At 41.1% G+C, this 25,515-nt stretch overlaps 4 protein-coding genes across 6 annotated transcripts in view; 2 read left to right on the top strand and 2 right to left on the bottom strand.

Moving 5' to 3' along the window:
• Positions 1-460: 460 nt before the first annotated feature.
• timm17b (translocase of inner mitochondrial membrane 17 homolog B (yeast)) lies at positions 461-4,814 on the bottom strand. The gene is made up of 6 exons (XM_071477054.1): positions 4,685-4,814; positions 3,701-3,800; positions 3,555-3,618; positions 2,376-2,504; positions 2,168-2,278; positions 461-1,581 (listed from the first exon to the last, which is right to left on the bottom strand). The coding sequence occupies exons 1-6, from the start codon at positions 4,708-4,710 to the stop codon at positions 1,499-1,501; spliced, it is 513 nt and encodes a 170-aa protein (XP_071333155.1). The 5' UTR covers positions 4,711-4,814; the 3' UTR covers positions 461-1,498.
• pqbp1 (polyglutamine binding protein 1) lies at positions 4,739-9,704 on the top strand. Its single transcript, XM_071477052.1, has 7 exons — positions 4,739-4,811; positions 6,139-6,206; positions 6,325-6,436; positions 7,278-7,378; positions 8,150-8,332; positions 8,425-8,482; positions 9,256-9,704. Exons 2-7 carry the CDS (start codon positions 6,140-6,142, stop codon positions 9,404-9,406), a joined length of 672 nt encoding a protein of 223 aa, XP_071333153.1. The 5' UTR covers positions 4,739-4,811; position 6,139; the 3' UTR covers positions 9,407-9,704.
• An 11-nt stretch (positions 9,705-9,715) lies between these two features.
• Positions 9,716-15,448, bottom strand: gpkow (G patch domain and KOW motifs). Its single transcript, XM_071477051.1, has 11 exons — positions 15,229-15,448; positions 14,844-15,013; positions 14,195-14,340; positions 12,872-12,978; positions 12,214-12,418; positions 11,978-12,110; positions 11,546-11,735; positions 11,240-11,360; positions 11,056-11,125; positions 10,100-10,185; positions 9,716-9,997 (listed from the first exon to the last, which is right to left on the bottom strand). Exons 1-11 carry the CDS (start codon positions 15,411-15,413, stop codon positions 9,869-9,871), a joined length of 1,542 nt encoding a protein of 513 aa, XP_071333152.1. The 5' UTR covers positions 15,414-15,448; the 3' UTR covers positions 9,716-9,868.
• Positions 15,449-16,044: 596 nt separating this feature from the next.
• Positions 16,045-25,515, top strand: part of LOC139620952 (membrane-associated guanylate kinase, WW and PDZ domain-containing protein 3) — a 39,252-nt gene continuing 29,781 nt past the window's right edge. Inside the window, exon 1 of one of the 3 annotated variants that reach the window (XM_071477049.1) lies at positions 16,045-16,466. Coding sequence is in view for 1 of the 3 variants with exons in the window: in XM_071477048.1 (XP_071333149.1) it covers positions 16,950-17,032 (83 nt within the window). In the remaining 2 variants the exon portion in view is untranslated. Of the gene's footprint in view, positions 16,467-16,779; positions 17,033-25,296; positions 25,395-25,515 lie in introns of those variants that run through there. The other 2 variants (XM_071477048.1, XM_071477050.1) reach the window with 2 other exon arrangements.

Raw genomic sequence — 25,515 nt, 5'->3', positions numbered from 1 at the left:
TTTTTTTTATATCTGTGCAGGCACATAACGGCGAGGAATATTAACACAAACGCGTCCCCATATCCTCGGTGGTCAGCCGTCAGGATTAAACGGGCTGAGCCGTTTAAAAGGATGACAGTGGAAATCTTTCCAGGGGGAAGGTGGAGATAAACTCAGGAGAAACTCTCTGGCTCTCTGGGATTTTGTTGCACAGTTAAGGTTAATTAGAAGATAGAAATATGGAGAAGTTACTGTCAGGATGTGGAAAAGATGGGATGGTTCATTACAGCAAGTTGGAGAGACTTATTTCAGGACCTCGGACAGAAGCAGCCCGGTGCGGTACCGAGAGAGGCGGCGAGGGGGCGCAGCTCCACAGTAAATAGCAGGACACAGGTGCAGGTGCATGTACTGGTTATAATGTCACCTGTTATTAACCTGCAACATCATGAGGAACAAAATGACACCAGTTCAAGTCTGCCAGAACATTTGATGCCTTTATTGTTTTTCTTCTTTATCGACTATCAATATATTAAGACATTACATAAAATAAACATTCTCTCTATACACAGTTTGACAGCAGAACACTGGATCGTGCTGCACCATCTCTCTGCTGTGGCGGCTGCTACCGTTTCAACAGAACAGAGAGACAGGGTTTAAAAAGTGCTCGCTTGTTTGAGGGATAATGCAGCGATCAAAGTGACGAGGGTTGATAAATAGCTAAGTGAACTGTCAAAGTATACGGGTACAAGCCATAATTTCCAGGAGCTCAATCTTGTTTTTCCAGTATTACAGACATGACTTGAGCTAATTATAATGTGTAAGATGATCATTTTTCAACAAAGATTTAAAGTTATAAAAGCTGCCAGGGGAGAAGAAACTGCCAACAAAGAAAGGAATGAGTTTTTCTTAAGCACACGCATAATCTAAAAACATACATAGGTCTTTTCAGTGATTGTCTCAGACATATAATTAATACATAGAATCAGACTTGCACAATACCATCCTCCATGGTAAAGTCTCAGGCATCTCATCTTCTTTAGTCACAAACAACTCATTTTGTACATTTCAGCCATTTAAACAATGGCTTTAATGTTCACTAAGTCTGTGCATACCATCATAAAACCTTTGGATGCTTAATCATTAAATCTTCCCGAGATGTTGAATAATTGAACACAATTTATATATATATATATAAATTTTATAATTGCATATTTAAACCCAAAAAGGTCACAACGTCACAATGAGACAATGACCTCTGATACAGAAATTGTTGATTGAGATGCTGGAGGTGCAAACAGGTTTCCCTGTTCACATACAGACATTCACTCATAAAACACTAAAACTCACAGTAATTTGTCCCTGAGGTTTGTAAACACATAGTGCAACTACTTGGTACTGCTGTAGAGACCAGTATCTCCACCTCCCAGTCATCCTGATACCTGCTGTAGTATCTTGATGTCCTCCCTGCTCTCTGGTCTGACTCCCTGTGTCCACAGCTGGACTCAGTCCTTAGTGCTCTCTACTGAAACTGCCCCTTTGCACCCGGCTGCTGACCTCCATCCTTTGGAGGTAACTGACTGGGGTCGTCTGCAAAGGGAATAGCTGGAGGACAAAGAGGAAAACACAAAAAGGTTTGGTTTTCAGGTTTCTGTGGTTGCATTCAGTCTTTCATAATAACAAAAATGTATGTGACTATACACCTACATGGTTATACTGTATAAAGTCAATTTCTCCTGTTAAATGAATCTGCTTGGTGTGCTTACCTTTCCTCAGACTGTCACAGCCACATTCCCAGTTAGTGATTTCCATCATTTCATTGTGACACTGAAAGCTAATTAGATCAATTTGATCTAATGATGGTGTGATCTAGTGGGCTACCCTCAGTAAAGAAATCTCCTTCTGTTATGTGATGCATTTCACACCACTGCTGAACTGATGCATTAGATTGTTCATAAATCTTCTATAATTACAAACCATTGTATCTCTGAGTCTGAGTGTGATGCCACATTTTCTATGTTTCACCAGGTTTTCATCTACCTGGTAAAACATGCAACTGCAAATTGTGGCCACTGGTTTGTTGGGAATACTGCAGTGAAATAACTTGTGCAGAGTTGCTTGGAGGGACTACATGATTTAATGATTTTCTTCATTTAAATATAATCTGCAAAACTTCATCAGCTTCACTCACGATTCTGAAACTGCTGCGCTGTGTATCTGGTTAGGAGGATCCCAAAACCCTCAATGAGGGCAAGCAAAATCCCCCCCATCATGGCAGAGCCCATCATAGCTAAAGGTCCACCTGAAGAAAAACACAAAATTCATTAATTCACTCAGTAACACAGCAAGGTGGTGTCAAGCTCATTGGTAAGATCAGAACTACATGGACTTCTTCTTACTGCGTGCTGCCAGGATAGCTCCAGTCAGAGCACCACTTGTAATGGAGTTCCAGGGATCCTCCTTCCCTCTGATGCGAACTAGACCACAGTCAATTGTGGAGAAGAGGCCCCCCCATACAGCAAAACTACCTGTAAAAACACCCAAAACAAACCTGTGAGAGCTGGTAAGTCTCGTTGATAAAAATGTGCTTTCATTCTCATTCTCACAATGAAATTATGACCCTCAATTATGCTGAGAGAGGCCTTTGAGCACCTTATATAATTAAATAAATAAACATATTTTTTATACAAATAACTAGATATGATGCCCTCATGTTGTAGTATTTACCATAATAATGTACAGTTCAGAAAGTATTCAGACCCCTTCACTTTTTGCACACTCAATTTTGTTGTAGATTTAATTGTAAATGGATGAAATTTCAGTTTCTAGCCCATAAATCTACACTCAATCATTCATAATGACAAAGTGTTTTAGAAAGCTTTGGAAATGTATTAAAAATTTAAACTAAACTATCCTATATACAAAAGTATTTAGACCTTTAATTCAGTACTTTGTAGAAGCCTTTTTGGCAGCAATTACAGCTTCAGTTCATCTTGGGTAAGTCTCTACAAGCTTTAAACACCTGGATTTGGGTAGTTTATCCAGTTCTTTTTGGCAGATCCTCTAAAATCCATCCTATTGGACAGGGAGCGTCTGTGGACTGCCATCTTCAGATCTCTTCACAGGTGTTCTATGGAGTTTAGTCTGGGATTTGGCTGGGCGACTCAAGGACGGTCAGAGAGTTTGTCCTGGAACCACTCCAGTGTTGTCTTGACTGTTTGCTTCAGGTCATTGTTGTGCTGAAAGGCAAATCATCACCCCAGTCTCTGGTCACGTGTACTCTGGAGCAGGTTTTCTTCCAGGACCTCTCTGTATGTGGCTGCACTCATCTGTCCCTCAATTTTGACCTGTCTCCCTGTCCGCGCCACTGAGGGCCTCCCCATTATCCCCCGACTTTAAAAAATGCCATTTTATCATTATGCATTATTTAGTGTAGAATTATGACCAAATTGGCAATTTAATATAGCAATGTGATAGTTTTAAAATTAAATCTACAAGGCAATAAACTGTGCAAATATACTGTCTGAAGCCAGTGAATGAAACCAAAAGTTTTAGTGACGTAAACAACACCTTCTCACCTCCAATCTGTGGAGCTCTTATTCTCACTGCATTTGCGCTACCTCTCAGTCGGTGTCCGACACCCTGAAACATTAGAGCACTGTTCAGTTCTGACCTTGAGAACCTGATGTGAGCCAGACAGCAAACAATTGCATTTTGAACTCACTGCAGGGGCATTACGAAAGCCCTTGATCGCCTGGAACACCCCTCCTCCTATTGCACCCATGGTGAAAGCACCTCCACAGTCATCCACTATCCTCCAGGGACTACAGGAAGAAGAAAGAGGAAATACATGTAAAGATAGGACAAATCGTTTAACATAAGCATAAATACCTAAGCTTTGTGAAGTGAGATGTGCATTGTCAGCACTCCAATGCAATAACGTAACCATGCAACACTCAGTGCTGAGTTAAGTCTGCATCAAAAAGCCGTTCAAAAATAGATTATTTTGGAGAGAAAACTGGTCTCATAACAAAGTTCAAATTGTGCTATTACATTGATTTTGGATTGTGAAACAAACATCCAATTTGGTAATTAACAGCAAATTAGTGACAATATTTATGTTTAAGCCAGTACATCCAAATGATTTATATTGTTGCTTTGCCATCATACTGATGCTGAAACAATTAGTGGGTAAATCAACACAATAGTAATCAACAACATATTCAACAATTAATTAACTGATTAATTAATTACAGCTTCAATCATTTATCAAACAAATATATCAGACATTCCCTAAATACACTTTCTGAAACTGAGAATGTGCTGCTAATCCCTCTTTTATATTATTGTTTATTCAGTCTCTTTGAGGTGCAATATTTATTGGACAAAACTGTCCAATGCAAATGCAAATGTGCATCTTATTTTTTTCCCCTTTTGTTCACCATACCTTCAGCTTGAAAAACAGTGATGCATTTATACAAAATGGTGCTGAAGCTTACACTAGTTGCTGTTGGAACATACTGACCACAGCTTTATCTCTTTATACCCCTGACCCTTCACTAAGCTAGCCGGCTAACTCCCACCCCACTCCCTCTCTACTCGCACAGTAACTTACTTCAATAAAATATTAAAAAAGACGAAGCCATGACTGAGGTTGGCTAATTTTGAACAAGCAGAGAAAGACAAATGTTTTAAAAACTAATCTCACCAAGGCTCACGGGCATATTCCTCCATGTTTGTTGTCGTCAAGACAAACGGTGCTACGTCATCATTGTGCGCGCCGTGTGCTGTTTTGGGCAGTCGTATCGTTCATTCTTCGGATTTTCCTAAAACAGGTAAAGAAGAAAAGATTTTTATTCATTAGTTTTTCTAGAAAGGCGTGGGTGTATTGTTTGTGTAGTTGATGTGTTACCCCCTTGACGCATATGTGGTTGCTGGTTTAATTTTTCAGCTGTTGCCGCGGAGCTACCAAGCGAGCGGTGCAATAATTTAGTTGAAATGAATGTCGTATGACTTCAAACTGCAGATTATCTCTTTTTTTTTTTTGCGACGATAACTTTGTCTACACATGACCACCTAAAACTAACGCAGCTATACGAGCGAAATGAAACAGTCAACAATCATTTCACTGTGAGGCACAAAGGTTCAAAGGCAGCATGCAGGAGGAGGAGGAGGAGGAGGAGGAGGAGGAGGAGGAGGAGGAGGAGGACACACACGGCGCTGAAGATAGTTTCCGATTCGGCAGTTTTAAGGAGAAAGTTACTGCTTTATCCCATCTAGATCACATCAGACCAGGTTCAGACCAAAAACCACTACACCACTACCAGAAAACATGGACTAGAGTATCACTAGCTAAAGGCTCCTTACAACACAGAGAGCCACAGCGATGTTGCTGTTGGACCACACTTTTATTGTTGTATTTGTGTTTAGTTGCACTGTAACTGTGACTTTACCAGTATTTCCCACTGTTGCATGAAAGCTGAAAAAATGTGAGGTTTTTTTTTCAAGCTATCCATTTGGCAGTGTCAGCCAAAAGCCTGACATTAAATTAGCCGTCTAAGCAACAATAAAGCACACAGTATGTAAAATTAGAACAGGAGAAAGATGGTGAGAACATGAAGCAGGATAATAATCACAGAAGAATCAGGTAAACACCATGCAAAGTAGGACATTTACAATACTTGCAATTAACACAAAATAATGTCTGATAAAAACCTGAAGATATTTAGTTTAGTAAATGTATGACAAAAAAAGACACCAACCTGTCACATTTGAGAAGCTGGTACCAGAGAATGTTTCAGTTCGTCCTTTAAAAATTGACTGAAGTGATTAATTGATTATGAAAACTGTTGTTGATAAATTTTCTGTTGATTTACAATTGACCAGTCAGCTAATTGTTTGGGTTGGGTTTTTTTTTTAAAAATCATTGTAGTGGTAAATGTTTGATATTTTTTAAGACACTACAAGCTGTCGATGCCAAGATACAGGATATGGACATATCATTAACACTGGGAAATATCAGCTGAAAAATGAATGTTGGTGTCAGACCAACATTATTTTTACTTCACTATGTGGGTGATTGGGCACCACCTGCTCCAGTCAGGAGATAAAGGCTTCCCATCCTGTGCATCATGACTTAATCCTCCCTCCTCTGTGTTTCAGGATGCCTCTACCTCCAGCACTGCTGGCCCGCTTGGCCAAGAGAGGGATTGTTAAACCCACAGATCAAGGTAGCAGGAATCATGTTTTCAGAACACCCAGCGTCCACAGCATTCAGTCATTTTCCCTTACGCATCATACTTTCCTGTGTCATGTAATAATCCTCCACTTCTCCTCCACTTCATCCAGAGGCAGATGAGGAGATTATTGCTGAAGATTATGATGACAACAATGTAGATTATGAAGCCACCAGAATAGAGAATCTACCACCAAACTGGTACAAAGTGTTTGACCCTGCTTGGTATGTATCCTTGAGTTCTACAATATGTTGTGTTGTTACTGTTGGTTGATATAGTTACATACCTTATATTTTGAGATTAAAGAGATTAAAGTTCCATAACATCATATCTGTTTTTGCTCAGCTGTGTTGATTATGGAGTTAAACTGAGATTCAAACACAGGAACATCAACCTCATTCTGCCCCTGACATATCTTAGTTTATTTCAAATGTCATAATGTGGCTTTGCTTTTCTGGCCAGTAAGGCGACAGTATTTGGATGTGAGAGAAGGGTGTTTGTAGCCTGAAATATTATTATTGAAGGACTGTGTGATGAAAAGGGGTTGAACTGACTTTGCTGAATGAAAACAAACTGTGAGAAAGGAGATTTTTGCAATAAAAACTCCTGGGATCAAATAAAAATGGCCTGTAATAAACTCACTTTCACTGTTATTGTGAAAAGATACAGAATAAAAAATGTAAGAATGAGCAGAGCTTTAGAGATATATTGAATAATTTAATGGTTATTCATGACTATTTTTGGCATAATTAATTATTTATTTAATATTTAACCCTTCATACATGTAAGCTTATCCACTCCGCTGCTAAATGTGTGTTTATGGTCTTATAATTTAGTATTGTGCTGTTGGAAATAAGCCATTCTGTCTTATTGTAGTTTTATCTTTACTGATTGTACTACTACTACATTAACTACTGAGCTATAGTGTATTTTTTAATCATCAAATAAATTCAATCAATTTGTTTTCTTATAACATTACTCATTTATATGTATCACAGATTTTTATTTTCGTCATGGCTGCGAAGAAATCATCTCTTTTGTTTTCTTCTTCCTTCAAAACCACAGTGGTCTTCCTTATTACTGGAATGTGGAGACAGATTTGGTGGCCTGGTTGTCCCCAAATGACCCGTCTTCTGTGATAACAAAAGCTGCCAAGAAACTAAGAGGTACGACATCATGAAACCTCTATACTGTCTAACTTGTGATGCTTTATGCAGAGGTGTATGGTGTGTTGCCTCATGAGGGCGAGTATTTAGCTGTTGCTTGATGGTTTGAGCAACACGCCGTCTAACTTTACACAGAATTAGCTGGTTGTAGTCAGTTAGGATGCTGATGATAATGAGGTAAATTTGAGCTGTTACAGAGGATCGTCTCGTGTGTTGGTGGGTGCAGGTAAAGAGGAGGTTAATTCCGGGATGCTGAGCACACTGCTGAGCCTTCTCTGTACCATGAGCCTGACCCTCTAGACTTGCCTGCACTCTCACAAATACCTTTTTGACACCAAAAAAAACAGAGGGGAGGGGTATTTACTCTTTCCTTGGGTGAGGGTGGGAGTTAAAAGCAGCTCTAAAGTGTGTTAGGTCAGTGTAAAGTTACTGTAGTTGAGGGCCAGAGAATGGTGTCGCCTGCCTGGGGGCCCATCAGATATATGACGGCACAGACTGACACCCAAAACTGATGATCAAAACATAACACGAGTGCTTGGCTTTCATAGGAGTACCCCTCCAACTGTTTAACTCTGAAGTGATAACTATAAATTAACATTTTGATGATGTAATTATGATCATCAGTTCTGACCTATCACCACGGACATCTGTTGTACTTCTCATGTATGACTCACAAATCATTGCTGGTTTGATCAACACTTGGCAAGTGATATCAGAATGCAGTTCTGGCAATCTGGTTTGTTATGCCTTTATTTTATGTTTCTTTTTTAGCTGATGGAGGAGATGAAAGAGTTGAGCGGCAGTTTGAGAAGCCAGACAGAGAGCGAGAGCGGGACAGAGACAGAGATCGGGAACGGGACCGGGACAGAGACCGAGAGAGGGATGATGGGAGGGACAGAGACAGAAGAAGGCAGAGGAGGGAAGACATGGCGCCATACAGCAAGAGCAAAAGAGGTAATGTTTACATCTGTTACATACTACACAAGCATTTTCTAATGATACCATTTACAGCATATAGATGGGTTACATATTTATTTTCCTTTCAGGTAGAAAAGATGATGAGATGGACCCCATGGATCCAAGTGCTTACTCTGATGCTCCAAGGTACAGTATTTACAGTCGTGAAAGGGGCACTACAGCAGTTGACTACCACACTTCCATAAAGTTGAGAGACTCGCGAGAGCCAGACTAAAATGAGAGAACAAAATCAGAGCATGAGAGGCCATGACGGCCTGAATCTCTGTCTAGTGACAGAGTAAGTCATAAAATGTAAACTATAATAAAAATAATATCTATATCTATATAGTTTATGTAAAATAAACTATATAGACAGCTTCATTCAGAGGCATCTACACACAAGATGTATAAACAGGAGGAATGATGGCTATGATTTTTGTAACATCTCAGCTGGCTAGATGCTTTATGGGAATTAACAGGCATGATTTAAAATACACATTTTGCACATCTTGCACAATTCACGAGTTAAGCGTAAAAAACACTGACCCCTCCATTTCCCATAATGCAACTTAATGAATCTTTTCATTCCACCCTGCCTGCCTAATAAACACTCATGTCTTTAGAACTCCACACCTCCCATTTGTATGGTTGACTTTTCTGTTATAAATCAGTACGTCTCCAAGATCTAACTAAAATGGACCCATGACATCACTGTGACATCATCAGGGTTGTTTTCATAGACTTGACAAGGCTCCTGCGGAGCCACAGAGACATGTAATGGCTGTTATCACAGGCTCAGTCGTACTAATCATGCCCAGTAAACTGATTTTGATGCATAAAACTGGTGAAGTGCCCCTTTAAGGTGCAACCATAATGTATTAAGTCAAACAGTTTATTAAAGCAAACATTCATCTTTACAGGGGTACATGGTCAAGTGGCCTGCCTAAGCGCAATGAAGCGAAGACAGGTGCAGATACCACAGCGGCAGGGCCTCTGTTCCAGCAGCGGCCGTACCCGAGTCCAGGAGCCGTGCTTCGGGCCAACGCAGCAAACCAAATACCCAAGGAGTAAACTGTGCTCCCAGGAAGAGAACCAACCAACGACGACGTAGCTTGTTTTCTCTTTACTCGCATCTTTACATTTGCTGTAACAGACTGACATCTTTTCAAGTTTTCTTCTCATTGAAATGTGTGACGATGTCGGAAAGCAGAGTGCTCAGTTTTTGTACCATCAGTGCATTTGTACTCTTGTCAAATGTGTAGAACAGTTGTAAATATGTTTTTATATGACCTAAAGATTGACCCTCTTGTTGTTGTTAGGGCAATTAGTGGGCATCATTTGCTAATAAATTTAAAGATTACTGTGAAAATGACTCATTGCTACTTTTCTTGACAATGTTTTATTACAAAATTGCAATGCGTTAAAATGTTAAATCCATTATTTTCTGAATATAAAAAAAACAAAAAAACATTCAGGGACAGATTGGATATAAAAGAGCTGGAAATATTGGAATAAAAATCAAAAATATGTAGATCAGTGGTCTGTTGATCCCACATAGTGACAAATAGAGTCATAGTCCAGTGTGAACACTTTCTCCTCGAATCGGTCGAGCTGAACCATCGCTCTGCACTTGTTTTTGTCCCGTTGGAGAATACGACCGACCTGAACAGACAAATGTGAACATAGCGATTAGTAACAGTTAATCACACTCAAATAAGTGCACAGATGCTGCAGGAAAGATGATCGAGAAGATCCTTTGCTCACCTGACCCCGGTGTTCACCCAGTACAACCATTATAGAATCATATTCACTTTTTGGGACGATGGTTTCCAGCATGCCCTGCTTCACATCTGTGGCCACAAGAAGAAACTGGGTTATTCAGCTAAAGAAGTTTTACAGTAACAATCAGTGGTCATTACCTGTACATCTTAATTCAGCAGATATATTTCTACAGTCTTAACCAATAAGGCACTGATAATGATTGCAGATAAGGAATCGGTTCCCTCAGTGTGGTTAGTCTGACATTTCATTAAATGCCAAGAATGAGCTGTTAGAAGTGACTCTTAACCTCAATGCTGAAGCTAGAAATATATGTGTATACAAAAACTACAGTATCAAGGAATAGTCTATGATCCCACTCAATGATCAATATACATGTAAAATATTCACCAAATGTAACAAACATCAATATGCTGCATATTAGAAGATGCATTATCAGAAATGTCAGGGTACAGTCTGACATTTAAGGAAATATTTGCTTTCTTCCTGAGAGTTAGATCAACAGATTAGTAAAATTCACAGCCATGCAGGAGATTGTTATCTTAGCTTAGCATAAAAACTGGTGGCAAATGGAAATGGCTAGTGTGGCTGTGTTCAGAGGTTGAACGAGCACATATAAAGCTTGTACAATCTGTACACAAACTGAGGTAAAATCAAAAACAAGAGGCTGCACTTTCGATTTTTTTTTTAACCTTTGGACTGAGCCAGGTATGTTATTTCTGCACCCAGTCTTTATGCTAAGCTAAGCTAACAGTCTTCTGGCTGTAGCTCCATAGCTAACAAGAGGAATTTCCTGGCACAAACAGTTACAACACATACTTTCCACATCACATTTCTTGTATAACTTTAATTATGGAGGAAGGCCCATGCAGAGAGAGAGAGAGCGAGAGCGAGAGAGAGAAACAACATGAAGAGAGACTGCGATGGCACTAATGACTCACCGTCTAGCAGTCTTCCCTCTTCAGTTCGACACACACAGGTAGTTGGTGTCAGGACATCCTCCACACACATCTAGAAGAAAACCAGACTGATTTTAAGAGCTGTGATATAAAGCCAACATCTATAATGTTTAATACTGTGCAGGAAAATATATAGCGCATGTGGCGATCATGCCATATTTAGTACCTTTGAGTTGTAGTATCTTCCCCCTTTGAAAGCTTTATCTATGAAGCGAACTTTCAAGTCTCTCTGGAGCCAGGAGAGGGGAGCTGGTGGCCGCCTCGCTTCCTTCACTGGAGGCTTCTCTCTGTAGAGGAAACAAGAAAAACAAATATACATTTATTCAAAGAAAACGTTGAAAAGATAATGACCAATAAATGAAAATGAGAAAATGCAGTATCCTAAAATGTATGAAATATTAACATTTAAAATACTGGTTGATAACAAATAAAATGAAAATTGTTGGATCTTCATCTTTTAGTGGAGATGTACCTGTCTTGACTTGATTCTCTGTGTTTCCTCTTCCTCTCATCTTTTCCTCCATCTCTTTCTGAAGACTTGTGTTTCACCTCGTCGCCATTACTTTGCCTCTCTTTCTCCTCCCGTCTCCGTCGCTCCTTCTCTCGCTCTTTCTCCTTCTCTTTCTCCTTTTCCTTGTCTTTGTGAGCTTTACTGAGGCGACCTGGTCAGCAGATAAACAGTGTCACTACCATGGCATGGAGAGAAATGTGGAAAATTCAGGAGTGCACTGCAGTGTTGTGTGTGTGATTCTTAGTTGGTTTTTTGATTACATCAAATGTGACAAGAATGGACTGAAAATACAATCTGTTAACCCCCTGGGACACAAAATCATAGACCATTAGCCTCCAGATCTTTTTCTAGAAATGTTGCCCTTTTCTCTTTCATTTGTTCAGAGTTACTCACTGAGGTCTTTGCTGTATTTGTCGTATTCCTTGCGCCCAACAAGTTTAATAGCGTACTGGCTGATTGTCACGGTCTTGCCGCCAATAGCCAACTTCACCATGACTCGAGCATTGTCTGGATCAACGCCTTCAATCTGCAGCACATGAACCAAACTTATGAGAGAAGTCAGAGAAAACAGAAGAAAGAAATTATACTGTACATAGAGTGTGTTGACAGGCATTACAGATGCACTGCACCTTGCCATACAGGTCTTTATGTGCCCCTGACTCCACCAGCACACAGCCTCCAGGACCCATCACTAGTTCCTCCTCCTTCTCTCGCTCCTCGCCTGGCTTGGGAGGACGCTTATGTCTGGTAGGCTCCAGGTCCTTTATTGCTGAACGATCTGCTCCGAGACCCAAACCTTTTGGACGAAGCTGGTGTTCAATTGGCTTCACATCTCTGTAGCACACAGGGGACATCAGTGTTCAAACGATAAACAGAGAGGACATGTGCAGGATGTAAAATAGGCTAAAGGTGGATACAGCCTGAGCTGCTTTTTCAAAACAGCATTCTCTCATTACCAATTAATCTGTACCGTTTTTTTTTTTTAATAATTGATTAAGCATTAAGTATATGAAATGTAAAAAAAAAAAAAAAAGTCTGACCAACAGTTCAAAATGTCAAAATGTAAATACATTCACTTTACAATGATATAAAAATCTGAGAAAAATAGCAAAACCTGACATTTAAAAAGCTGAAGCTCAAGTATTTTTGCTTGATGAAAAGACTGATTAACAAAATTGTTGCCGATTAATTTAATTTCCATAGACTAATCAAGTGTTTCAGCTCAAATCTGAACACCACAGCAGTGCATGTTACATTAGCAGAGGAAATGGTCAATTTGTTACTTACTGTTTAAAGGTGCGTCCAATGCCTTCCTCTTTCTTCCACCCCATCCCCTTCAGCATAGCGAGTCCATAAGCCTCAACAGGAACGCTCTCGTAATCTGCCTCTGTTGACTGACGAACACAAACAGTGATATTATACATGTGGAAATCCAGAGACATACATTTAATCCTCAGGCAACCAAGAAAAACAAAAATTACAGTTTGCATTAAAATGTGTACTTGAAATGAGCTGCTTATGTAATCTTTTGAGTTCTGACACATAAAAAAAAAACTATTTGTGGCGACTGACAGAGAGAAGCAGTTTGTCATCTCGGTCTTACTCAGCCTTTTGGCTTCAGGCTGTCAGTCTCAGCCCGGGCTGACTAAAGTCACCAGGCAGCCGCCCTCATCAGAGCAGTGGCCCTGCTCATCCCTTCTCCACTGAAGGCTTCCCTCTGAGGGAAGCTGGGAGCCCACTCTCACAGTCTGGACTGCATCAAAATGAGCTCCGGGCCATAGTGAGCAAGTTTCCCCTGACTCTTATGTTCTGACAGTCACATCTACAGTGAGTGAGAGCAGATATGGGATGACAGTGACGAGGTGTGCGAGGCCTCTGATGAAAAGTAGCAGAAAGAGATCTGATTGGTTGCCTGCATGTCTCTGGGGAGAATGTTTGACGCCTGTCTGCCACCAAAGCCTTACTGCACTGACAGAGTCCTCCCTACACATAAACACAACTGAGTATGCACACAGGGTGTTACTCCACACAGATGACAGTCAGCACTTTCACACACTCAAATTTCACTCTGACTCAAAGTAGCCAGTCTACCAGACATTTTGTACTGTCAGGCATTTTCATATGCTCGCTGAAATGCCTCTCTAGCAGATTATACTGTGATCTTCACATCTGATATCATTTAAAGCAATTCCCTCCAAATATTATACAAATGCATTTGAGCAAGTTAACCACCAACAGTAGAAAGATTACTGAATAAAACTATAAGCAACTCCCTGGTGTCCAAGTATGTGTATTTATGTGAATGTTCATGATGGCAAGCTGGAAAACAACATGCTATCAGCTAGCATTATCTAGATACTGTGAAAACATTAAACACTAAAAAAATTAGTTTAAACTCAATGAATTACTCTAATGTAGCTGCAGCAGAAAGATCCTGATGTAATGTTATGGGGATAACAAAGCCAGATGAGACAATAAAAAGGTGGCCAAACACTGCACTTCACCCAAAAGATCAAACCAAATTCTTTTTCTGATCAAATCACTAAATAAACTCATTTTCAACTACCGATTAGAGAGAATATCTGTCCCTGTGTTGGTCGCCACACTTACAGATTCAGGCCGTAGATCCACCTTTACATGGTCTCCATCTTCAAAGCCCTCAGGCACTTTGTTTTGCATCAACAAGGGGATGGAGAGATTCAGGTTACTTTGTGACTGGGGTCCATTCTGCCACTGCTCAAGCTGCCTCCGTGAATCTGCAAACATAGGTTAGAGAAGTATAAGGAGTGTCGTTATGAGATTTTTGAGTTGAGTTTTGAGGTGAAAAAGTAAATACAACCCCTGCAGCAAACAGAACAGATTCAAAAATTCAAATTGGAAAAAATAAATTGCTGATTGATCAAAAAACTGATCATTACCCTGTTGTAGAAGCCAGCCTCTTTTGATTTTTAGTTTATTGACTGATTGCAGGACATTTGCATCCAATATTTGCTGATATATAGTGGGATCCTTTCTTCTTTCTATCTGTGCAATGTTTCCTCTGCCACTAGCTCTCACACAGCTCCAGAGCAGAATATTTCATCCCACACTCTTGGCAGGTGGAAAAAAAAAATGGGTGTAGGGTTATCCCGCGAATGCCACAATTCCTGTTTAAATAAGAAATGCTACTTTTTAATTTGTCTGTTTGTCGTGGTTGTATTTCCATTCACTTCAAAATAAAACTCAACCAAACATGTAACATGTCCAAACATCCGCATACCTTCGATGAGTTCTTTGACAGCCTGAGAATCCACAGAGTCATTATCCTGGGTTGTTTCCCGTGTTTTGCCGCCACTCTCCGCGGTCTGGCCCGCTTGGTCCGATTTGTGCCAGCGGTTCTTCTGGATCAGAGGGATGATGAGCTCTTTGGGCTTCTCGGATGGTTTTGAACTGCACGACAGACAAACGTTAGCGAGCTAAGAGCCGGGGCCGTTTAAAAACTAGATACTTAGACCTAGTAACGTATACACATACTTCACATCTGCTGACAAACCATAATAATCCAAGTACTAGCTAGCTGTATCAGCATGGAAATGTAACAGTTAACGTTAAATATAACGTATGAACTAGCTATATATTAGTTAGCATTAGCATACGAAGCCTACCTCTGTAATTCCTTTCTGTCAATTCCAGTCAAGTAGTCTCTGTCATCTTTCTTGGTCCCAGCGTCACCAGCAGAAGGTTTAAATTTGCTAACTGTTTTAGTAAAACCAAACGACACCGCGCTTGTTTTTTTCACCCCTTGCTCCTCAGAGTTTGTAGCACCCGTGTCTTCTCCGTGCGATGCCATAATTGTTTGCAACCGACAGAAGTAGCAGAAAGGGATCCTGGTAGTTGTAGTTCAATTGCGCCATATTTCATTCGTTTCCGTCGTTTCAAAGGACTACAATTACCATCATGCATGAGTATTAAAGGTACAGCGGCCCGTTAGCGGAGTGTGGATTTGAGATTATTTGATGATATTGCACTGTGCAGACAGAAAACGAACAGGGTTTACATGGATTTATGCGTAAAAGGCAATAATATGTGTGTCTTTGATAACACTAAATCGACTTCAGTGTTGTGTCATTGCAAGGTGGTACTTTTTTTGTATTCATTTCACATTTATTGGAGAGTATATTCAACTTTAAATTGTATACATTTTTGGACATTTTGCACAATTGCTAAAAATTGTTGTTTTTTTTAATTTCTGATTCTATTTAATCAAAAATATTGGAGTGTTCAGGCTGGCAGGCCTATAGGTAATGATCAAAAATATAGCACTTGCAACATAAGGACCATTCCTCCCATGGAACTTAAAATTTGATTTAAAAACCTTTAGATCTTTTGCTGTGACCTTGTCACAACTGGATAATTATTGCAAATTAGGCAGGAAGAACTAACGTTTGAATCCGGTTCTCACGCCTTTAAATTCAGGTTGTCACTCGTAAGCGAAAAGTGATGCTGCTGGTGCAGGTGGAGAGAGGCTGAGGATAATGAGGGGCGGTACTTTTAACTCTTTTTATGCCCTCCCCTTTGTGCTCCTTAACTTCCCAAGGTAAACCTTCCCATTTGCCTTTTATCATTGTTTCTTTTGTAGAAAAGTTCATTTCAGGACCAGTAATATCGGTCCAGCCGCACTTTCCACTGGACATCTTAGTTTATATGTAATCTAATGTTCGCTGACCAATTGAAGCACAACGCCTGCGGTTCGGTGACACCGCTGCTCAGATTCACGCCACCGACGTTTGTCTTTTGCTGTAACACAACAACCACATCCTGCAGCCGTAAGTAATGAACCCGGCCCGATCTGCCAAACGGAGACTGCCCGGAAGGATTTGACGAGGAGAAAGCGAACATGACGGTAAGAAATTCTTTAGTCCGGGACTGATTGTTCAGTAGGCAAAACACTTGAGGTTGCACAAGTGAAAACAGCATGAGGCACGTTGCAGCGCCTATAGCGGTGCAGCAGCTGCTAAATTTATAAGCGGCCGCTGTCAGATTTGCCTGATGGTGTGTGTGTGTGTGTGTGTGTGTGTGTGTGTGTGTGTGTGTGTGTGTGTGTGTGTGTGTGTGTGTGTGTGTTCTCCCTCTCTCTCCCTCTCTCTCTCTCTCTCCTCTCTCTCTCCCTCTCTACAAGATCACCACGGCTCTCAGAGCATCACTAGAGTCCAAATATCCCGTCAGCCGTGCACATCGTCTCTGACTTTCTTTGGGATACGCATCTATTCTTCACTGAATCCCCACCAGGCGGCTGTTGCTTTTTTTTTTCTCCCCCCCCCCCGCCCCCAAAATACAACTTGTATTTATTTAAGTGCAGGCATATTATTTAACCTCAGTCGGGTCAATGTATATAGACGCGTTCAAACGGATCCTCTTTGAAAGGCTGAACTGCTTGAAAAGAATGTGTGTGTGTCAGCGCCAAGGCAGGTCGGTATTTTCCCTAAATATGAGAAATCTGAGAATCTGTTGTGTGTAACCCAAGAGTGTGTGTGTGTGTGTGTGTGTGTGTGTGTGTGTGTGTGTGTGCATGTAAACTAGTCAGCCTGTGTGTATGAGAGAGTGAAGAATGTGGGTTTGTGATGATGATGGTGGCAGATCTTAGGGATAGGAGTGTCATTTTGACAGATGAAGTTTACCTTCTTTAACAGCAGGTGTATGTGGGCGTGTGTGTGTGTGTGTGTGTGTGTGTGTGAAAACACATGAACTCATGATTACATCTGAAAAGTTTGTTGACACCTTTTTTTTATAAATCCACAATGATGTTTTTTTCCCTGTTTTTCCAATCTCCTGTCTCATAAATTGTCTTAATGAAATGTAATCACAAGCCCATGCTCATTGCACCTGTGCTCATTTTGCCATAACAAACAGACTGACTTGCAAAATGTACTCTGTTAGTTGACAGCCAGGTGTGTGCGTGCATGGACGTGTGCAGGACGGTGCACGAGTGCCTCGCGGCTCTGTGCGTGCTGTTGCTGTTTGTTTAGGGTGTGTCCCTGCCTGGTACAGGGAGCTTGTTTAGAGCTGATGGATGTGTGACCCTGACTTAACAGTGTGCACTGGTCTGGGTTTGGAGAGCAGTCAAGGTTATGCTGTTGTTACTATGAATCATTGATTCGCTGGAAGAGGAGAGGAGACATGTGGTGTTAGGACTGTCCGCACATGCTCTCATCCTGCTCTGCTCCTCACGCTGTTTGTTTCTCCTCAGTCTCATCTCTGGGCCCAGCACCTGATTTGCACTATAACTAAGAGAGGCCTTTCGGTTTTATTCTGCATTTGTCCTCCTTTGATTCATATTCTCATCTTAAGTTTAAACCACCGCTAAGTGGAAATGCATGTCAACTAACTAACATGACTCCACTTTCACTGCTGACAAGAGGAGAGGATGAGGCGAGGTGCATTTCTCCTCTGTCGTAGTAAAGCATGTCGTCTGGGAGTTGTTGATTGTCTAATTATGTACCTCCTGTGTCCTTCGGCATCATGCATATTCATGCTGCTGTTTTAAGGTGTGATGAAAACAAAGTATGCATGTGTGTGTGTGTGTGGGCTGTTTTATGTGTGCATGTGTGCAAGGCAGTTTACCCTTGACAGGGCAGGGCTACGCAGGCACATTCTCCCATCTGTGGTCCAAACCTTTGCTCCCAGCCACTGCATTTGGATTCTGCAGTTGTAGTCTGCTCTATTCTTAGTTCTCAACAGTTCATGTGGAGTCTGATATAAATTTTCAACACCAACAACAACAACATTCCTGCACCGGGCCTATTGTTTGCATCCCTGCCTCGCATATACATTGAGATTCAGTTGGGACCGGATAAGCCGCTGTTAAGTGGTTAGACTCTGACTTAGGTAGCAAATCAATAACTAATCAATGCTAGTGTGTGGAGTTAAAATTTACACAGTGCCATATTTGAAATGTCAGGGAGGCAGTGAATCCATGTATCCTTGAGTCAGATCTGAGTTGGACAACTGGGATCAATATCAGGTGGTGAGACAGGCAGCAGGAGCAGGCGAGGGTCACCTTCATCCATCCCTACTGAATCAGCAGTATCTCTCTCACACTCTCTCTCTCTCCCACACACACACACACACACACACACACACACACACACTTGAAGGCCTGCTTAGGTTACCAAACTGCGACCTCACAAAAATGCTCATTATAGTGAACTGAAGCGCCCCTCCCTGTCCTCATGAATAATTCAAGCTGTTATTATGATTTCAGCCATTCTTTCATAAGGTTACAGCCTCCTCCTCTCTGTTGATTCTACTATTTTTACTCCATTTTTCCTTTACAGCTGGCACCGGCACTGTTCTCTGTATCATCCACTTTTAATTTGACTAATTTCTCCCCGCTTTTCTCATCTCTCTCTCTCTCTCTCTTTCTCTCTCTGTCTCTCTCTCTCTTTCTCTCTCTGTCTCTCTCTGTCTTTCTCTCTCTCTCTCTCTCTCTCTCCCTCTCTCACACCCATCACCATTGTTGAGGAGCTGATCTGCTCTGTTTAATTAAAGCGGTCCCCCCTCCCGATGAGAGCTCATCTCTGATCTCAGCGAGCGCTGTGATGCGTCCTGGCAAACTGAGTAAGAGGACCTGTTGTCACAGTGGTATTCCTCAGAGGAGCAGAGTGTACACAACACAACATTCCCCACTAATGTGCCCCCCGCCTTGACCTTGATCCTGTGATGTTAAAGATACAGTTTCACCAAAGGGAACATCACTGAGCTGGTGTTATTCTGTGTGTGTGTGTGTGTGTGTGTCTGTGTGTCACTCCAATGCTCAATGATGTTGTAATCTTACACTAAGTCCCTTTGGATGTGGTCAACACAAGAGCAGCTTTAATAACATCACACAATGGAATAGATTTTGGATTTATTGATGGCGTGCAGAGAATAGTGAATGTGCTTGTCATTCCATGTATTCTCACCAGCTTTTTCATGCATTGAGTTTTATTGAGTGTGTAAAAGCGAGAGTAATGTGTCCCTGCGTGTCTGTGCCAGCGTGTATGACACAGAGAGATATTTTGTGTTTTTCAACCCACAAGCATTTAATCTTTTATTTTTAAATCTGCCACTGTTGTCGTCTGTTTTGTGTTGAGCACTCCCGTGCCCTAGATTCGAAAGTGAGTGAGCATCAGGGAGCTTTAGTACACCCCATGTTGCTCGCACAGTTTGGTGTAACAGTTCGGAGGGAGAGGTCAGGGCGCGCACACACACACGCACACAAATATCAGATAAGACGGTGGAGTCGGAGCCGGGAGAGGCTGTTGTGCGTTTTCCGTCTGTCTGCCACTCCACCAGAATATTGGTTCGGTTGAATTTAAGGTCACTGGTTATTTAAGATGCCTTACTTGGCCGACCTCCAACACCACCCGTGGGAGGATGCTGTAAGATTAGGAGCAATGTGCTTCGCTACAGGTTAGAGCGAGGAGATGAGGTTGGTGTGTGGGATGGGCTCAACAGGAAGGTTTGTTCCCCTCACCTTTGTTTTCAACATCATCAGTGGGAACATTTGATGATTTCAAAGCTTAGATTTAAGCTGTATTGCAGGATAAATGCAAAAATCAATGTTGTGTAATGTAGCGCAGAAGCAATTAGTTGATTAATCAATTAGTCGATCGACAGAAAATGAATTCATCTGCAGCTGTGTTAATAATTGATGAATCGTCAATGACACTTCTGAGCTGTGAGAATTTGCTGCTTCTCTTTGTCTGATGTGACAGTAAATTTAACATCTTCAAAACAAGACAAAGGAAGACATCATCTTCTGCTTTAGGTGATTGTTATGGGCATTTTTCACAATCTTTTTTTATAAGAGACAAATCATCAGATTAATTGATAATGAAAAATGATTGTTTGTTGCAGCCCAGTATAATGCTTTCATACCAAATTATGTGTCTTTTGGTAAAGATTGCACCGGTAATTAGTCATATGAAAACGAATGAAAAGCCAAAACCTCATAATGCTCAATTGATTCATCACTTAGCAAAAAAAATTATGAGCAGCTGCTTTGAAAATCAATTAATCATTCAGCCATTTAAAAAAAAAAAAAAAAAAAAAAAAGGGATCATATGAGTTCATTGAACATCTTTAAGTTCAGGCCTCTTGATTGGATAAAACAAGACATTTAAAGAGAATTTGTTTGTCTTTATTAGTGATTTTCTTTTGGCATTTTATAGACTTAACAGTTCATCAGAAAAATAATGAGCAGATTAACTGATAAAGAAAATTCAACTTCAGTGACATAAAGACAGAACAGCAGCAAATCCGCACATTTGCGAAACATAAACCAGAGAATATTTGGTAATTTTCCTTCCTGTGGGATGTGTGAGTGATTTAAATGATTACTGGATGATCAGAATTGTTGACAATTAATTTTCTGTGTGTCAAATAATTAGAATTAATAGAACGGATAGTTTCAGCTCTACTATCATTCATAGTGGCCACAGTGTAGGGATGACTGTTCTGTTGAAGTTAACCCTGTTGCTGTGCTGCGGGATGTGCAGCAACAGTGCATGCATAAAATACCAAATAAACTTCCATAAATTCATGGAGCATTCTAGCTGCGCTAATTGAACAAGCTAATTTCATTATCGCAGACCTCATTTAGAGCGGAAGCAGAACGTGGACAGCAGAGAGAGCGAACGTGGCTCCACCATGTCAAAGCAACAGAAGCTTTTGTGAGTGCAAACCGGCCCTGCTGCTCATGCGGCGCAGGGAGGCTGCTCAGTGACATGAAAATTCACAAGCAGGCAATCAGACTGAGAGCATCGGCGTTAGATTAGAGCGACATCTCACGGCGGAAGCTGATTGTGTTAAAAGTTTCTTCGTCTTTGCAGAAGTTTAACAAACTCTGCTGTGGTCAAAGCCGATTATGTCAGGGAGCGATCTACCAGCTGAGAGATGGCTTTGATGAGGATGAGGGCCGGCATCTAGATAGACATCGGGAACATGGGGGAGAATCACGAGAGCTGACAGCCGCTGCTTTCACCTCAAAGCCTCACTCACGTTATTGATACGGGAGGAAAGTTGGAGTGGGCGCTGAAGCAGCCAAGATGACGTTTGAAGTCATAGCTAACAGTTGTTTGGTCAATGAAATAGTTTTCAAGTGGTGTTTCAAATGGAAGTGTGTGCAGCGTGAACCTCAGCCTGCTGCGTAAATCTGTCAGGATAAGTTGTTGTTGTTTTCTTAGCCTTGCCAGAGTGGCTTTTTACACAGCAATTCAATTATTCACTTGTCTTAACTGATGTGTTTTGCTTGCACCCTTTTTCCTGAAGGTCTTTCAAGACTCTCTCCTGCCCAATGTCAAGCGCTGTCCCCTCTTGTCCTTGATTTGTTGCTTCAAGCTGACTTTGAATTATTAAGCTTCATGGCAAAGCTCATCTGTGTAACTTTAATAAATTAATACCCTCGAGATCCAACCTGAAATAACTGCTTACTTAATTTGTCCTGTAATGAAGACATTTTGCTCATGACTGTGAGCTGCCAGGAGTGAAATGGCCCCGGCCTCTTTATACTAATCACTGGGAAGAATTTAATTGCACAGGACCTGAAATTTTAGCATTAGTGCTGCTACACCATAAGGTAATATTACACTGCAGACACTGGGATGTTAAGTTTGTTAAGATAATGCTTAGATTTCAATTTGAGTCTCTTCAGTGGAAAAATGAATTATTCTGGTTAATTAAGTAATGACAATGGATGTTCACTGGATAATACAAGCGTGACTATTCATGCAATTTAGGGTGAAAAGGCATATTTCAAACAGAAAGCACTGAGGGGAGCAGCTGTTTGTACTGTACACTGCTTCATAATAGCCTCGAGCACATGCTTTATGCTCTCTGAACAAACAGATACGGTGAGGGAATGAAGAAATTACCTCTAAGAATAGCCTCCAAGTCAAGAGGATGTGTGTTTTGCCATTGACAGATTGCTATGGTTTGAAATTACACAGTAAGACCAGGGTTGCAAGTTGTAGAGATCGTGAGCAGGTCGCCGGTGGAGAGGAAGTCAGTGAAACACGATATGCATTGGTCAGCTCTTTCCTGACCTAAAGGTCAGAAATCTCAATAGAGAATTCTTTTTATAGGGTTAGATATCCTTGAATCCGTATATTGTGTCCTCCTTTCTGTATAACAGTCCAGAGTGATATATACTGTTTCTAGCCACGCATGTTTTTAGCAGTAAGGCTCCGTAAAGCGTCTGTCTGTCGGTCAGTTGGTCCACCACTTTGCTCCAGACTGATATATCTCAACATTTGTGGTTTCCGTATGAATCTTAATATCTTTCATGACCTCCTGTCTTTTCTGTAGCCATAATCAGATTCACTTGATTTTTAGTAAAATACCTCAACAACTATCAGATGGTTTGTTGTGCCATTTGGTTCAAACATCCATGTTCCCTCTGGATGAACTGTTATAACTTTGGTGACTTTTCATCCAGTGCTATTATTCAATTTAAAAAAATCCCATCAGCCTCAGCTTCTCTTTTTATTGATAATGAAATAAAATGATAGCATGCAAACACACTTAATTAAGACAATAAACATGGTAAATATTATACCTGCAATGTTAGCATCCTCATTGTGAGCATGTTAGCATGCTGACGCTAGCATTAGCTCAAAGCATCACTGTGCCTAAGCATGGCCTCACAGAGACGCTACCGTGAGTGAAGACATCGTTTCACCTTCTCTTCAGTTTACTGGCACATTTTGCCTTTTCAGTAAAGATGTGCAGTATGACAGCTTAAATTGTTCTTCATCAGATTGTATTCATAGCAGATGACTGATGATTTCTTAATATAATCCACTGAATTACACATTATATAACCTCACAAACTGTACATTCCTCCCCCGCCTTAATGGCAACCCAGCCCTCTGTTGTTAATGGACACGGTAAGATGAGTGTGCAGGGCCAGTTTGTAGCATCAACACCAACAGCAGAGTGAGACCAAAGCAGCGTCAGGGTGTGTGTCTGCAGCAGGACGAGTCCAGGCTTCAGCGGACTTGACAGGCTGCGGCTCATTAAACCCCCATCAGATGCACGAGGTCAAGACAACAGCCACCGCTCGGACAAAACACTCTGCCTCCATGAGTATGATGTAGACACACAATGCAACTCTGTAGGGCCAACAGCATAGGATAATACCCTCCAACCTATTGGTAGTTTTATTTTTAGCATTTTAATCATTACTGCCGACAAGTTCTGAGAAATCTTTAGATAAAGCATGAAGAGACTAACGGCTTATAGATTTATGATTCTGGCTTGATGCCCATGGGAATATATTTTGTATGATTAAATGATAAAAGTAGATGCTTTTGTTTTTATTCTCTTCTCACGACACACTTAATGCATGTTGTATTACTGCGTTTTCTGTGTGGGTGGATGGCGGGCTGGCTGGCTGGCTGGCTGGCTGGCTGGCTTTGGGGAAGCAGGTCGACAATGTTGCTGCAGAAGGTTTCACAGCGGGGTAGAGAGAGAGGGACTGGGGGCACTGTTTGGCAAAGATGAAACGAAAAGCATAATTTTAGGTTGAAATGTGGCAGTGTAAAAACAAGTCACTTGTTTGATCGAGTTTACTCGAATGTGGTAGAATAGTGATAGCGGTTGGCTTTGACCCAAGACTGAAATGCAAGTTATGGCTTTTTAGGTTCTCAATGTTGTGGCAACTAACTCAACTGTTTTCCAAAGTCTGACTCATGTCGCCTGAGCTGAAGTCCTGCAAGGTCAAACAAGTGAGTCTTATGCCAACCACAGGCCGTGTGGTGCCTCCCTTTTTTTCCCACTACTCTCAGAGCATGTGAAGCATTTTATTCTCACCCTATATCTGCTTTCATGTCTTAATCTTTCCACTCCCCTGCCTTCCTCTTCCTCATTTGTCCATTTCTGTACATAAAAAACCCACCAGGGACCCCCTCTTTTGACTGGGCAGTAGGAGAGAGGATAGAAGAAGAGGATCTCTGTCAGATCTGCCAGTTGAGTGACCAGTCAAGTGGAAAGGATTACTTACATCCTGTCCTTCTCGCGCTCTTTAAAACAGTCTCATTAGACCCGCTGGGCCGAAGGATTCAGGGTGCTCCCGACGGGGCCGGCCTTGCACCGAGGAAAGCCCTGGGTGTGTTATCCCCATCCAGCCGAGGGTTATCACCATCGCACAGTCACTTAAGAGGATTGCATTGTGATGTGTAATTGTTAATCTCCTGACCACAATGAAAGTGGAGATCAGTATTTTCCATTCAGGATGTTGTATTTGAGCTAGTTTGTAATTGTGTAGGTGCTCCAAAGTAAGTTACAAGGAACAGTAGACATCTTGGGACATGCATTTACTAGCTTTCGTGAAGACTGAAACCACTATCATGTCTGTAAGCTAAAAATTAAGACTGAGACAGGGCTCAGTTAGCTTATCTTAGCATAAAGACTGGAAACGGGGGGAAACAACTAGGCTAGCTCTGTCCAAGGTAATAAAATCTGTATACCAGCACCTTTAAAGGAGCTATTTGTAAGTTTTGCTATTGCTACATAGCTAGTATTAGCATTACATTTTACAAGTTCAGTATCAAACTTCATTCCTTTACTCCCCAAGAGCTGTCTCCAGTGGTAGAAAGCAAAACCAATGTTAACTCTTGTCTTTATCATGTATTTTCTTCTACTGAGGCTAGCATGTTAACCAGCTAGCCCTGGCTGGTCTCGCTGTAGCCTCCATGTAGCACTGCTCAGACGTTGTATTTATAACCTCTTATATTATAAAGACTGATGGTTAAAGCTCTTGTCAAGCAACAGTCACGACCACCCGGTCCAGGTAAGAAACCACGTTCGGTGGCAGAGAAATAATAGCCCCTTTAAAGCTAACCATCAATACATTATTTATTTTATTTATTTTTATCTTATTTTTAAAATTACAAGTTATAATGGACGGTTAC

Source organism: Trachinotus anak, unplaced genomic scaffold (assembly GCF_046630095.1).
Source record: "Trachinotus anak isolate AG129_WGS33_773 ecotype Australia unplaced genomic scaffold, CSIRO_AGI_Tana_v1 ptg000004l, whole genome shotgun sequence".
Classification (NCBI taxonomy): Eukaryota; Metazoa; Chordata; class Actinopteri; order Carangiformes; family Carangidae; genus Trachinotus; species Trachinotus anak.
This window is presented reverse-complemented; position numbering and strand designations above follow the sequence as displayed.

Excerpts from the sequence above, each read along its gene's own strand:
- timm17b (XM_071477054.1), bottom strand. The coding sequence starts at position 4,710 with ATGGAGGAATATGCCCGTGAGCCTTG. Across the intron at positions 3,801-4,684 it reads GAATATGCCCGTGAGCCTTG|TCCCTGGAGGATAGTGGATG; the intron begins GTGAGATTAGTT and ends TTCTTCCTGTAG. Across the intron at positions 2,279-2,375 it reads AGCTATCCTGGCAGCACGCA|GTGGACCTTTAGCTATGATG; the intron begins GTAAGAAGAAGT and ends GTTTTTCTTCAG.
- pqbp1 (XM_071477052.1), top strand. The coding sequence starts at position 6,140 with ATGCCTCTACCTCCAGCACTGCTGGCCCGCTTGGCCAAGAGAGGGATT. Across the intron at positions 6,207-6,324 it reads TGTTAAACCCACAGATCAAG|AGGCAGATGAGGAGATTATT; the intron begins GTAGCAGGAATC and ends CACTTCATCCAG. Across the intron at positions 8,483-9,255 it reads GCTTACTCTGATGCTCCAAG|GGGTACATGGTCAAGTGGCC; the intron begins GTACAGTATTTA and ends TCATCTTTACAG.
- gpkow (XM_071477051.1), bottom strand. The coding sequence starts at position 15,413 with ATGGCATCGCACGGAGAAGACACGGGTGCTACAAACTCTGAGGAGCAA. Across the intron at positions 15,014-15,228 it reads GACAGAAAGGAATTACAGAG|TTCAAAACCATCCGAGAAGC; the intron begins GTAGGCTTCGTA and ends TCTGTCGTGCAG. Across the intron at positions 9,998-10,099 it reads TGGGTGAACACCGGGGTCAG|GTCGGTCGTATTCTCCAACG; the intron begins GTGAGCAAAGGA and ends TTGTCTGTTCAG.